General features: G+C 38.5%; 1 protein-coding gene across 16 annotated transcripts in view; it reads right to left on the bottom strand.

Annotated features, from left to right (window-relative positions):
• Positions 1 to 1,811: 1,811 nt before the first annotated feature.
• The window catches only part of wnk1b (WNK lysine deficient protein kinase 1b), an 80,224-nt gene continuing 67,061 nt past the window's right edge, over positions 1,812 to 14,974 (bottom strand). For 7 of the 16 annotated variants that reach the window (XM_067426839.1, XM_067426843.1, XM_067426837.1 and 4 more), the window contains 6 exons: positions 13,990 to 14,192; positions 12,352 to 12,552; positions 10,441 to 10,533; positions 8,928 to 8,969; positions 5,834 to 6,039; positions 1,812 to 5,749 (listed from right to left, as the gene is read on the bottom strand). In XM_067426839.1, coding sequence (XP_067282940.1) covers positions 5,405 to 5,749; positions 5,834 to 6,039; positions 8,928 to 8,969; positions 10,441 to 10,533; positions 12,352 to 12,552; positions 13,990 to 14,192 — 1,090 coding nt within the window. In that variant the 3' untranslated portion in view covers positions 1,812 to 5,404. Of the gene's footprint in view, positions 5,750 to 5,833; positions 6,040 to 6,695; positions 6,748 to 8,927; positions 8,970 to 10,440; positions 10,534 to 12,351; positions 12,553 to 13,989; positions 14,193 to 14,974 lie in introns of all 16 variants that reach the window. The other 9 variants (XM_067426849.1, XM_067426848.1, XM_067426838.1 and 6 more) reach the window with 9 other exon arrangements.

Here is a 14,974-nt window from a genome sequence, read left to right on the forward strand (position 1 = left end):
AAGTAATTTTAAATTGTAGTAATAACTCACAAGATTACTATTTTTAATGAAAACAAATGATGGAAGCAGAATATTTTTATACAATTATATAAAATGTTATAATCATTCAGAATGAATACATTATATATATGCACATAACTGTTATTTACCTATTGTATCTAAATATTGTTTATCATTTAATTAATTAATTTATTCATTTATTTAAATTAAAAGCAGTTCTACTTAGTAAAACACTTCATCTGTCCCTGATCCTCATCTGATAAACATGTGAATGACACCATGTGTGCACGTGTCCTCTATGACCCTTCCTTTCTAAATGTGTACGTGCGCTACATGTCCTTTCCTTGAGCAAGACCCTCTCCATATCCATATCCATATTCATATCCATATTCTGAGTCCAACCAATTAAATTAATCCATTGCAGTGCTTTCTGATTGTCACAATCAGACAAATCGCTAAGTAAATTGTTTATGACATTTTCATATGCGATTTCCAAATGCACAAGATTAACTGGAATGTTAATATAGCTTATGTTTTTTGAAACATTAAGACCTTTTCACTAATATACACTGATCAGGCATACCATTATGTTATAGATGACATAACATTATACCAAGATGTTAGCAGCAGATCATTTAAGTCCTATAAGTTGTGAGGTGGGGCCTCCATGGATGAGACTTGTTTGTTCAGCACATCCTACACATGCTCGATTATATTGAGATCTGGGAATGTGGAGGCCAAGTCAACACCTTTTATATTTTTTGCTTTGTGGCAGAACGCTTTATCCTGCTGAAAGAAGCCACAGCCACCAGGGAATACCATTTCTATGAAAGGATTGAACATGGTCTGCAACAATTCTTAGGTAAGTGGTACCTTTCAATGTAACCCAAGGTTTCCCAGCAGTCTTTCCTTCTTCTTATAGTGCATCCTGGTGCCTTGTGTTCCTCAGGTAAGCGACGCCAGTGTTGTAGTCCAGACCAGCTCATTAGAGTCCGAGTCGAGACCGAGTTCAGAGAGAGTTGAGTCTGAGTAGAGACCGAGACCAGGGCTGTGAAATATATCGAAATATCGCAAATGTACATATCACAATGGCACGTAATATCTGAATGATTTTAATAGGCTACTTCAACATTGTGAAGTGTGTACGTTTTAGGTCGACACATATAGCAGAGAATAGACCTGGCACACGACTGTTACTGATGTGACTCGCTTGACATTAAAAAGAGTTAAGCAAAGAGTTTTTTGGTATTTAAATATATACATTACATGTTTTTTTTGTTTTTTTTTACATATATGTTAAAATTATATTGTCAGATTTGTGACATGCATTTTTGGGGGTCAAACACAGTATTTTGTATGGTGTTCCTAATAATCCTTTAGTGAGTGTATATAAGTCCTCCTGTTATGCCTGTATTTAAGTGCTGTTTGGTTGACTAACACATCAGATCATGTTTTCTGTTGTTTGTGTACTTAGTCCTGTAATGTAATCATTTGCAGTATTTATGACTCTTTTGTGTTGATGTTATGATCATTCTTGTTCTACATCAGATGCATGTTGGCCAGTATAGACAAATAATTATTGGACATCAGTATATGACATTAAAGGTGGGCTCACACCTTTGTGTGGTGGTGGGCAATACTGAAATGAATCACTGATAATACAGAGAGCATCATCTATAGCTCATGAGAGACATAAAGTAAGTGAAATTAAATGCACTTATCTATCAAAAGTAAATTTCATTAGCTATATTGCTCTAAACATCATGATAACTATTCCAGGATCCAGTGTGAATTGAGAAGCAGAAGCAAACTTGATTTATTTAAATGACTTTTATTAAGTTTACAAATAAGATAACAAATGCTGTTTTATTGGAGCGCAAAGCGCATTTTATATGAAGCTTGAACATCCTATACTTAGTGCAAAACAGACAGTTAAACATTGCAGATGATTCCCTACTTGTTTTTGTTTGGTTTTCATTTTAAGGAATTTTTTTTTAACATTTTGTACAATGTTAAATATCAGACGGAGGAAAAACAAACAAACGAAAAAAGAAAAAAAAACACTGAATGAAAGTCACCAGAAGATAATCTAGAGACTCAATAGACAGCAAAACAAGCGGATCAGATAGTAGTAAAAAACGAAATAACTTAATGACAGGTCAGTAGCATTAAGTAAACATTGTTCTGTTGTATTTCTTTCCACAGGAGAGGGACTAGAAAGGAGGGATTCATTCAATAAGATACTTTTTGAGTGAGTTTGTGTGCATTGTTTTACGTGTAACTGAAGTATCATGCAAAAAAAACAAAACATTTTTATTATCACAATGTGTATTGATACTGAATGGCTCGTTCGCACATCAGCATGCTACAAACGCAATTTTTTCCAAAAGTAAAGTGAAGGATAAAGAAAAAAAGAGGTTTTTGTATTTTCAAGGTGCTCTTATCTTTTACATCAGAGGTCAGAGGTGAATCTCATTTAAATGTTGTACATCCTGCACTGCAGTTACATTAGCGCCCTCTACAGTCAAACAGGATGACCTGTTTCTTACAGAGAGAGCAATTTAACACTTGTCTTATCTGGAACAGGGACATGGCACTCAGAAGGTAGTACTACGCAGATTTCATTAGTCTGAACACTGAGTAGGTGGGACCTCTTTGTTAAAGACCTTTTGATGTGTTCACAGTTTGAAAGAACCGTACGACATAAAGTGGGTAAAAACGAGCTGTCTACAGGTAAAGCGTTGTGTACAAAGCAAAATCGTATTTTAAATATAGAGAGCCAGTTTGAGAATCTATACTGTACAGTTGACCTAAAGTAAAGTTCCTGTGCCACACGTTTCACACAGAAAGCACACAAAGCATTATGTAACCAGTTGTAATCTAAGTCCTTTCAGTAGTTAAGGTGATGTTTTTGTAACCCAAATAAAATGCTCTAAGGATTCTGGTGAATTAGGACTGTTCTCTTATCATCCGCACAGTCGAATGTGCTAACTGTGACGCTAAAAGTAGTCTAACGTTACAGGTCTAATGCAGTTTATAGTATTTAGAATAAACCAAAGCATTTACAAGAGTGATTTGACCGACTGCTACAAATAGAGAGAGATAGGTCCTCCAAAATAAGCTACTGATCTGCCATAAAACCGAAGGCCATAGCCAGTACAGTGACGAGAGAACTTGTATGGGCAGTGAGAGTCAAAAACGAGAGGTTTGATGAGAAATCAGACAGAATCGCTCTTCAACAGAGTTGTTCTGGCAGAGAGTCTTGTGTCGATGAGGGTTGCTAACTGTCTTTTCTCACCTTTCTGGCCCTTTTCTCACTCGCAAAGTGACACTTGCTGTCATATCTGTTACTAAATGTGTAAAACATGCCTCTCTATGCACACCGGATAGGGTTTAACACTGGATGGTGCCAAAACCAATTAAGCAGTGCCGCAAAAACATCTAAGCTGTTGGTGGTTCTGAAATACTTACAACATACTGTCCAATGTGTACTAACTTTCCTCATCCTGTGTTTCTCTCTGAGCTGATCCCTCACCTTCACAAGAACCGCTCATGGCGTTTAAGAATCCATCTAAAAAACAAAGACACTGTGGTTGTCGAAAGTAGTCTTCTATGCTAGGAAGGGTGCACTGATGATAGGCACACGTATGCTTGCATGCTAAGGTAGACCGATCAAAGTATCTAAAACTCAACCCTTAAGTACTTTCACAGCCTTTGAGTGTGATATAATGGCTGGATCATGTGTTTGTTCACCTTATATGATGCTTTTTGCAACTCTGCCTAAAGGCTAGGACTGTGCCTTCAAATGGGTTCAGTCGTAGCCAATTCAAAATGGCACCCCAAACGACATCTCGTTTCCGCAATATATTACTATTCACCCTCTGTGAAGTCTAAAGACCAGCTCTCCAACCAAGCGCAATGCTTGAGACTCTCCGCAGCCATATATATCAAATCCCGGAGCAAAAAAAATAAAAATAACGCAAGGCACTAGAATCTTCAGAAAGCTCACTGGGCATAGGGAAGGAGGAAAAGATTCATTTCTTCAAGTACATTAATTGAATCCATTTTACATTCACATTTATCTAATAATATAAAGAAAGTAGAAAGGGGAAAAGGGTTAAAGTGTCTCCAATAAGATGTGAATAATGAAATAGCTAGCCATACATCTCATGAATGCTATTATCCAAAACCCTCAAAATTTCATGTTTTTTTTGTCTACTTTTCTTTTTAACTAATGTTGTCCAACAACATTTATAATAATCACAGTGTTTCAACATCAAAAACTGATGAGTAAATACAGGTCCATACAGAACACGACTTCTTATTTAAATGTCTCGATCAAACTATCGTAAGAGGCCCCTAATGCTGCCATGATTAGAAAAAGCTGTTACATTAGTCATAGATTTAAAGCTTCTCGGGCCTCCGAGGCAGTACGTGTGTGACAACACGTCCCATGACCTCTAGTTTCGCATCCAAACGCCAATCCAACTGATTGTATCCACTATATTACACGTCACCCAATGAGAGAACCGGAAGAGGATTGTAAGCGTGAATGTGCTGCAAAGCATGCTGGGAGCTGTAGGAGCTTGGTAGTACAAACCTTGGGGGCAGATGAAAGGCCTCTGAACATGTGACTAAAAAAAAATGTCCCTAACATTCTGCTACACAAGGCCGGCTTGAAGGGCATAGGGAAAAAAACAACCAACCAACCAAGAAAATGGAATCAAAACCCAATAACCCAATTTAAAAACAAAGGAAATCTGTACATGGATTTTGTTTTATCTAATGAAGGCCACTTCCTGTGTTTTAAAATGGGCTTTTTTCTACCATTGTAATTATTGCATTATTCCATGGCATTGCAGCAGAGGGTTTAGGGCAAGAGGGGAACAAGGACACTCGGTTTATCTTTTTGCCGCTCACCATCACCCACCTGACCTCTGTTTGGTGATATGCTTGATGTATCAATTTATCAAGAAGATATTCAGATGGATGGATTCTGGGATGGGTGGTGGTGGCATTCATTCAAACTTAGGTCAGCAAACCTCTAAACACAAGTCAAGCCCTTTAACAAATGCTTGGGGCTGGGTGGTGAAGATGCACACACCTTAACAATTAAAATGGTCACACCTTCTTTGGCCACGTAACATTGTACTCAAATTGTTTTTTTTCCCATCTTCTCTTATCCCTTGTGTCATTGTGCATCATCCCTGTGGCGTATCTGTGAGCATGCAGGACGATTCTGGCGTCTTTCCTTCTCGATCACCCAAAGCAAACTCTTGTAACAGAATCTCTGCATTGCAATCAAATACTTGCTTAAGTCCACTTTCAGTCCGCCCCCCTCGCCTCCAACTGCTCCCACCCCCAACTTGAGAGTTATTTAGGCCTGGCGCGGCAAGGCCCTGCCCTACGTGGTCTTCAGGTTGGGTCCACCAGGGTGGCTGACTGACTTTTGCAAAGTGCTGATGTGGAAGGTCTGTAAAGGAGCGGGCACCTGGGTATATTGGCCCAGGGGTTGTGAGGTGGCCAGCAGACCGGCCTGGGTGTGCGTGGCTGAGCCAGCCCACTGGGCGCTGTAAGGTGCGGAAGGAAAGCCGTATTGTGGCGTGGGGCACAAGGAGCCTTTCCGGGTCCCCAGAGAGGTAGCGGGAGTGTTGGGCATGGGCGAGTGGCCACTCAAAGTTGAAGCGATGCTTGGGCACAGCTGGCCTGGAGCCGAGTACTTACGGCCCATGTTGGTAGGAGGGACCATCTGAGAAGAGGAGAAATAAAAGAGCATGTTAATCAGGTATTATAATTTCAAATTCAACTGTGAAGTATGACTTCATGGACCTACGTCGTAGCTGTGGCCCTGAGGAACCACTTGTTGTTGGTGCTTGGAGCCTCTCTTGCCCTGCGACAGGTTCATAGCATCCCTGGCCCAGTTGTCCACCAATTTGTGCAGCTCGTCTGTGAACATGCCCTTGCAGCTCTGGGACTGAGATACGGGCGGTTGGTTTTGATTCTGACCAGTTCCCACCACCGTGTTGGTGCTGCTCGTCCCTGAGTGGAGAGAAAAAGAAGAGAGAAGACTGTCGTAAAGAGGACGTTTCTCCAACAAATATCACATTGAAACATCTGATACAATCTGTAGCCCACAGACTATATCAATGTGTACATGTATATTCATATACAGTTCTTTTCATTGGTGTACATACACCTTATATAATCTGCTAAATGCTTGATTTAAAAATAAGAGATGCTTTTTTAAATTTAGCTCTGCCCTGATGAAATGATTTGAAATAACAGATTTGAGAATATTCAACATTTCGCATTCAAGTTAAACCTGGAAATAAACAAAGCAACAATTTAATTAGAAAAAGTAGCAAATTTGTGCTTTTGATCACGTTGATAATTAAAAGATTGTATTCAATGAATGGATCATCTCAAATCATGCTGGAAAACGTGATCAGGTTTTACACAATCTAGTAAAGTTCATAAAGGCTAAAATGCCTGTTTGGTAAAATAACAGATTCTTCAGGGCAATGCTAAATAAAAAAAACTTTTCTTAAAATGATATTTATCTCTTCTGATTTAAATAAAAGCTAAACATATTACATATTATATAAAGGGTATGTCAAAATGTAAAAAGCACAACTATACATATAATGTCATGTGTATACAAAAACAAGTCATGGCAGTGAGGCCCTATCGAGCACCTGGGCGTCCGCTCTGAGGCTAAAGTGACACTTTTATCTCTCTGACTCCAGCCTGCAAAACAGGTCACGATGACAACATTAAAACACCATCTCTGGCTTTCCATCGGAGCACGGAAAACGGTGCTCCGCATCGGCCAGGGCTTTATTATCATGCTTGCCATGGTTGCTTTTATTGCAACACAAGAGGGAGCAAAAGGGTGGTGAAATGGAAATGGATTCACCATGAGCTCCAGTATTAGCTTAAAATGAACTGCAATGTCTCAAAATCATAGAGGCTAACAATGACATTTTCAACACCTACTATTTAGACACTTGATGAGATATAATGCCATTAGCTAAACTAGAACAAAAATGGTTAAAATCTTGTCAGCACATTAGTATTTGTGAGTACAAAAGCCTCTTTCTGAAAAAAGCATTGCAGTGAAGATTACGTGGTACATAATATTGCAAGCGAGATGAAAAATGAGTGGAAATGCCTCAGCTCCTTCGTAAGACACATCACTGACATGACTAAGAGATGACGGTCTTTAATCATGCACTGGTATTAGCTGATTGGTCCGTTTATCTATACATGTCTGTCGAGGAACAAAGAGCTGATGCATTTAAGAATATACTGTAAGTCAAAAATTAAGCTGATGAAGAAAACACACATTTTTCTAAATCAAAACTTGCACAGTTAATTACATTCGGCACAAATGTCTTGCCAACTATCCAGGCAGCCATCCGGCGACACAGACAAGACCTGTTAGGGTGGTAAACATGGTCCCTCAAGAAAGCAGCAACAGAAAGACGACATTGCGCCAAGACTGAAGCACCAAAAGGTATTCTGGGTAATGTAGTCCAGAGCAAGCCATGCTGAGAAAGATAGCTACTCCTTTTTCATCATGCTGGTGAATGGTGCTGGTGCCAAAGCCAGGACCTGATTTGGCCCTGTTCCATGAATTCCCATCAAAGGAAAAATGGTTTATATAGTTATTATTATAACTGAAAACGTTTTCAAAACAACTTATATATATATATTAATTTGGGGCCACTAAGTTTTTACTAAAGAAATTAATACTTGCATTTAACAAGGATGCAAAAAATTGATCAAACGTGACAGTAAATGTACTTATGTTTCAAAAGACTTTTATTTCAAGCAAATGCTGTTCTTGTGAACGTTCTATTCGTCAAAGAATCTTAAAATAAATGTATTGCTGTTTGTAAAATGTTTCTTGAGCACCAAATCAGCATATTAGAATGATTCCTGAAAGATCACGTAACGCTGAAAGCTTTACCAAGACGGATGTATTGCTTTTAAAAGTAAACAATAAATTGTAATAACATTTCACATTATTACTGTATTTTTGATCAAATAAATGCAGCCTGTGGGAGTATAAGTTTTCTTTGAATCATAATTAGAATATTCATAAAACTAGGGTATAGATGTGAGAAAAAAGAAAAAAGAAAAAAACCTCCACTGGCCAAGCACCAGCACCACTTGGTGGAAAAGGAGAGAGGGAGAGGTGGAGGATCTACACACAGCTTGACTTCAGCATTTACTTGATGACTTCCATTCACTTTCTTCAATAATATGAGGGATATCTTGGTTTCCTGTTTGTGAAAACCTACCTTTCCATGTGCAATATGTGAGCTGTACACCCTCAATACGGTAGCTTGTGCATTGGACATTGAATAAGCCTTGTGCACAATGAGGGGGGAATCAGCCAGGCCTCATTATACCCTTGTAATGGGCGAGAAGCTCCATCCAAACAGGATGAGGTCGATGTGCAGTAAGCGGGTAAGCGAGTCTTAAGGGGATAAAGAAGAGTGCAGAAGGGAATCTGGGGCTTCAAATTGGCTTGTGCATAATGGGATGAGTGCTCAGATGGGTCCATTTAGAGTGCATTAGCCAGTCTGATGCCGAGTGTGGAGTCGCCGCATGGCAGGTGCCACCGGTTCTAAAAACATTGGCATGCATGTTCGGTAAACAATTTCCGGTTGATTTTTCATGTGGAAATCAAATCTAGGGTAGTGTGTATGTCTGGGTTTAATTTGAGAGTGAAAACACACGTGACAGGCCACACTTATAAAAAACATGAATGGGTCATCACAGGAAAGAAATGCTCAAGTCAGCCTGAGAGCTTTATGGGGAAACTAGCTTCAACAGCCCACAGGACATGAAGCGAGAGGTGATGACAGGAAAGAGGGAGAGAGGGAAGGAGGGAGGACGTAAAAAAGAGAGATAATTACTACAGAGTTGGTTGCAGGGGCACACTTTTTTCACCATCTTCCCTGAAGCATGGAGAGAACGGTGAGATTGGAGAGAATCAATGTTGCAGTAACTCCACGTCCAACACAGTGCATTATGGGAGTGTCAGAACATGCTAGTCTAAAATCTGATGGCTGTTACATTCATACTGTATTTCCAATAACAGGGAAGGTGGGGTGAGTGGAGGAAGATTCTCATGTGGTTGTGATTATTGGGTCTGTGGTCAAAGCCAGCGATCAGGTGTATTCACATTGTGAGAGCAGCTAATAGAAGACAAGACTGCAAAGGAAGACTGTGCTCAGCTGGTATGTGAACGTACCTGAGCTGAGGAAGGTGAAATATATATATCTATTATTTTTAATGAAAAACAAAATAAGACTAAGGGAAAATTCAGCAATTGTAAAATATATGTATTGACTTGCCTAGAATCCTTACATTAGTCACTGTGTCAGCTGTTCACTCCTTTTGAGAGATCTAATTATGAAAGTGGGTGTAAATTATTACGCAATTATTAAAGGAAATGAGAATATTAATTTGCAGGTTTACACTGCATGTATCAGAAAAGGAAGAGCCAAGTTTCAGCAGATACACTGAAGTGTCATTATTATTTGATCATACTATATGGCGTTCTAACACTGTACAATGAGGTTCAATTTGCGTTACAGCAAAACAGTGTTATTGTTAACTAAAATGAAAATATTAAAAATCAATAATTTTCAGTAACAAATAAAGCTGAAATAAATGAAAATATAAATATTAGATGAAAAAGTGAACAGAAAGTTTAAGTTAAAATTATTAAAGTTAAAACTGAAAAAAGCTCAAAAAAAGAAAGCTAAACAGAAAAATAAAAAACTAAGAAAAATTATAAAAGCACATAAAAATGAAAAATTATGAAAGCTAATACAAAATATATAACAAATACTTTATTAGTATATATTTATACTACAATAACACTGCTAACGATACATCATTTTTACACTTTTCATTTGACACATTCTGCTGTGATCTCGTTGTGAAAGTGATTCTTTGTCAATCAATCAATCAACTTTATTTATATAGAGATTTTACAATGACAACTGTTTCAAATCAGCTTCACAGTGTTGTAAAAGTGATCACTGTCAGAAAATCTGTCTAAACGTCTTGAGAACTGCTGTTTAGCTTTGTGTAACTGTCAAATGCAGCATGTAATTAATCTTTTAAATGATTAGTAATTAATTTATCTTTAGCAATTTTGTTATGTTAAACCAAACAGAAGCATATATGAGGGAAATATTATAATTAATGATACTAATGATAAAGTGTCAATTGTAAACAATTAGAAATAACTGAATTAGAAATAATTATTGGATATGAACTGTTTAGAGATGAGCATAAGTCGTTTTTAAGATTAATGACACAATGTCTGAGATGATCAGCCAATCAGAAGGCTTGGCAGAATCAAGAACTAATCACATGACATTGTAGGAAAGAGACAAAAGAAAAAGCGTTACACACAAAGAGCCAAGCAGGGCGTACTCAGAAAACGCGTCCTCCTGCCACCTGGTTTGAAGGTCACTCTCTCCGACCCACAGCTGAACTTTACACAGCCTGTGGTACAAAAAGAGGGAAAGAGAAAGAGAGAGATGGAAAAGAGCGAGAGACAGTGAGAGAGAGAGAGAGAGAGAGAGAGAGAGAGAGAGAGAGAGAGAGAGTGGTGGAGCAGATAGAAGAGAGGGAAAGAGATAAAGGAAACGCACACAAATACACAGTGAGAATGGTAACAGAGGTCAGTAAGCCATGAATTCCTGACAGATAGAGAGAGTGAAGGAGTGAAGGAGGGGAGGAGTGGCCCTGGGTGGGTGAGCATTGAGCTGCACGGAAGAGGAGGAGAGGAAAAGCGTCCCCTGGAGGCACAAGCATCAGCCCTGAAGCTTCATCCAAATCAATACGCGTGCGCTTTCTCAGATGGGCAAAGCAAAGATTCCTACATTAAGATTTGATTAAACCTGTACCACCAGAAATAGGGCCGATATATGAAACACCACAAAATTCATAAGAATGTTAGGGGGGAAAATAACATTTTAATGACCACTTGACAAAAGTTTAGAGATCCAATTTCCTCCCACTGTGTGATCCTCAAGTTTTATCCTCAAATTTGGAAGGCTCACAGGAAGTAGGCCACAGCTGGCTTGTGTTACTAAAACATCTAAAAAAAAGGCAATAGTGTCCCCTACACAGACATGTGATCAGATGAAGACAAAAAAGAAGGAAAACCTGACCACACCCCCAACACCCAGACAATTATATCTATTTTATTAATAGAATTATCATTATTATTTTATTTTACAGAATGACAGTAAAATTACACTACCTGAATGGTTGTCTTAATTTTTTTGTTTTCAAAAGTTAAACCATTGAGCTTTTATTTTTACGGACAACCACAGGCAGACCTTATCGCTTCTCTTTGCTGACGACAACAGCTCTATAAACTATTTTTTTGATGAATGTTGCATTCCAAATGCAAATTATAAGCGACACACAGCACTTGCAGAGTAGCATTAACTGTGAATCGAAGCTGACAACACAGAGCTGTTACAATACTCTGAAACATGCAGCATGTCAGACTATATAGGCTATTAAATAATTACATTTCCAACCTTCAAGATTTGATGATCGCACTAAGCCATATCATAATAACTAGCGAGCAGCACAGTTTCAGCCAAATTTTACTTGCATTTCCGCTTTTAACCCTGGCTAACATGCTAACGGTGTCCCGAGCTTGCAATGCGCTGTCAGGAGCAACCCCGTGCACGAAACAAATGTATTAGAAAATGTAACATTTTGCAGTTTATTTAGCATTTGTTTAAGGCCATTTCACAGTTTCAATTATCATACAGTAACCAGCACACCCCCACCTAACCCCCCATCACCACAAAACATTATTTTTCCGGATTCACGCAATCCACGTGTCATATTTTTCAGGGTGGAGGATTTAGGAGTGGCCGACATGGGAGTTAAAAAGGTGTTGTGTATACCATATTTTGAGATAAATTAGCAAGGATGGCGGAAAAGCACCAACAGCTTTCCTTTGTTTCAAAATCAAGCAAATGATTACCATTTGTAACTAAAAAGAAAGAAACCTTACCTTTTGAATAAAAAAACGGTCCATAAAACATAATTTTAAGAATTTTGTTAAAAAAAATTATAAATATATTTTATTGCAATTAATTACAATAAAATATGCATTTATTTGATTGCAAAAGGAGATTTACATAAAAATGTGCATAGTGTGCTATTGTTATCCACGAAAACATAATGTTGTGTGAATAATTTTTTTCCTGCTTTTTGGCTACCCATGTCACTTTTTACTTTGCGTTAAAAGCACAGGGTCAAGTTGAAGGCTGTGATGTGTTTCTTTATTTTTACCTTGCGAGGTGACACACAGACTGGGCGCAGAGAGCGTGGCGTCACTGGTGAAAGCGGAGCACAGGTTCTCATTAGAGGGGGAAGGCTTGAAGGATTGGAGCAGAGGGCTACTCCCCCCATCTATCATCCCCCCAGGGGCCAGGAAGGCCTGCTGGGGAGGGTACACGGAGGGAGCACTCTGCGCAGATAAAGTGCTGGTTGCTGTAAGACCACACACAAAAACATATAGAAGTGCTGATCAGAGCCAGGACACAAGGCGCTAACACAGAAGTTGCTGGAACCAGATTCACAAGAATTTTCTGAAGAAAGAACTTAGGAAATTCCATAAGTAGTTCTAAGAAGAAGAACACTAGAACCCTTTAAACAGGTCATGTCCAATCAATGACACCGACATCGCTAATAAGCAAAAGAAGAACTTTAAGCCAGGGTTTAAAAGATTAGTTCACTGCAAAAATAAAATGTCCTGATATTTTACTCACCCCCATCTCATCCAAGATGTTCATGTCTTTCATTCTTCAGTCGAAAAAAGAATAAAACATTTTTTTTTGAAGAAAACATTCCAGGATTTTTTCTCCACGTAATGGACATTAAAGGCAACCAATGGGATGCAGGTCCAAATCAATGCTTCAGGGCTTCAAAGGGCTCTGCACAATCCCAGCTGAGGAATAGGATCTTATCTAGTGAAACGATCTGTCTTTTATATATATATATATATATATATATATATATATATATATATATATATATATATATATATATATATATATATATATATATATATACACTTTTTAACCACAAATGCAGGACTTCAGAGTTGTGCTTCTTCACGACATATGATTACGTTGGAAAGTTCACGCACGTGACATGTGGAAGTGCCGACCCAGTGTTAAAACGTATGAGCAAAGACTAAATCAAACGCCCTTTACAAAAACAAAGGTAAACCAGCGATGTCGAACAATTTTAAACTTGGAGGAGAACATGAGCATTTTTCGGCACTGGGTCGTTACTTCCACCTATGGTCACATGCGTGACCTTTCCGACGTAATCATACTTCGTGAAGAAGTACAACACCAAAGTCAAGCATTTGAGATTAAAAAGTATAGCTGGCATTGTGCAGAGCCCTTTGAAACTGCATTAACCCTTTGGTTGCCATTGAAGTCAATAATGTGATTTTTTTTTATTTTTGACTGAAGAAAAAAAAGACATGCACATTTTGGATGAGATGGGGGCGAGTAAATTATCAGGCAATTAAAATTTTGAAGTGAACTAATCCTTTAAGAATGTACAGTGTGAAATACCCAGAATGAATTGTTAATCCTGGGTAAATTATCAGCAGTGTGAAATGTGAAGCAAGATAACCCACCGTTTTCCATTTACCTGGGGTTTAGTGTGACCCAGGGTTAACTACTTCAAGAGTAAAAAGCCCTATTGGAGACTATCCTGTATGTTTTTAAAGAAAATTATTTTATAGAATTCATATTGTGTGTTTAGGTTTTGTCTTTAGCACAATCTTAAGAAAAAAGATAAGAACATTCTTAAGGATATTTTTTATTCCCAAAAAAAAGGTAAATTGATCTGCACAAAAAAGGCCACTTTTCTGCTGCCTTTTTTTCTGTCACACAGGAATGAAGTTAATACCTGGCTGTACAGGACTTTTGCTGCCCTGGGAGCTACCACGGCTGGATTTGCTGCTTTTACTCTTGGTGGGACGTCGTCTGCGGCCAGCTGGGTTCACCACAGGTGGGTTGACCATGGCGGGTGGAACTTTGCCCAATCGGGCAAAAAGGGCATCAATCTCTGCCTTCTGTCGAGTGTACAGGGCCTGACTCTCTATCATGTGCCTGGGAGAAAAACAAGGAAAGCACAATTACACTGCATATCTTCCACTTAGGTTATACCATCCCAGTTCCTGTTTCAATTGTATTAAATGGGTCCTATTATGCAATATGTAAAATAAGTCTCTGATGTCCCCATGATGTGAGTGTGGATGTGATTTTTAAGCTCAAAATACCCCAAAGATCATTTTGCATAGCATGTTAAAATTGTCACTTTTTGAGGGTGAGCAAAAAGGCACTGTTTTTGTGTTTGTCCCTTTAAATGCAAATGAGCTGCTGCTTGGAGACATCTTTCAAGAAAAGGGTGGAGTTTTAAAAGCTTGTGTTAGCAGCTCTGATTACCTCACGCAGACACGCAATGAAAATGTCAGAATCTGTTCAGCTCTTATGTTAAAACTGGAGTCACACAATGATGGAGAAGAATGCAACAGGACATTTCGAAATGGTTAGTTGATGAGTTTATGTAGCTGATGTGGATAACTATCTTCAAGCCATTGATTAGCGTATTCTGTCATGGTAATGTATAAATCGTTTGTGTGGGAACTGTGGTAAGATAACTATTGAGCCAGAGAATATATGCTGCATGAAGATATAACAGGTAGAGATTAGTTTAATTATGGTTATAACGTATTGTCATCTTGCTTTTATGACATGTGATTGCAGTTGTGTTATGTACTGTATTCCAATAAAGGTGAAAAACGGGTGTGACAGCTTGAGCAGACTCCCAAATGTACTAAAACAACTCTTCCTCTTCTCTAAAGAGGCCCAATGTGGCCTCACCCCCTTTG

Source organism: Pseudorasbora parva, chromosome 20, assembly GCF_024679245.1.
Source record: "Pseudorasbora parva isolate DD20220531a chromosome 20, ASM2467924v1, whole genome shotgun sequence".
NCBI lineage: Eukaryota > Metazoa > Chordata > Actinopteri > Cypriniformes > Gobionidae > Pseudorasbora > Pseudorasbora parva.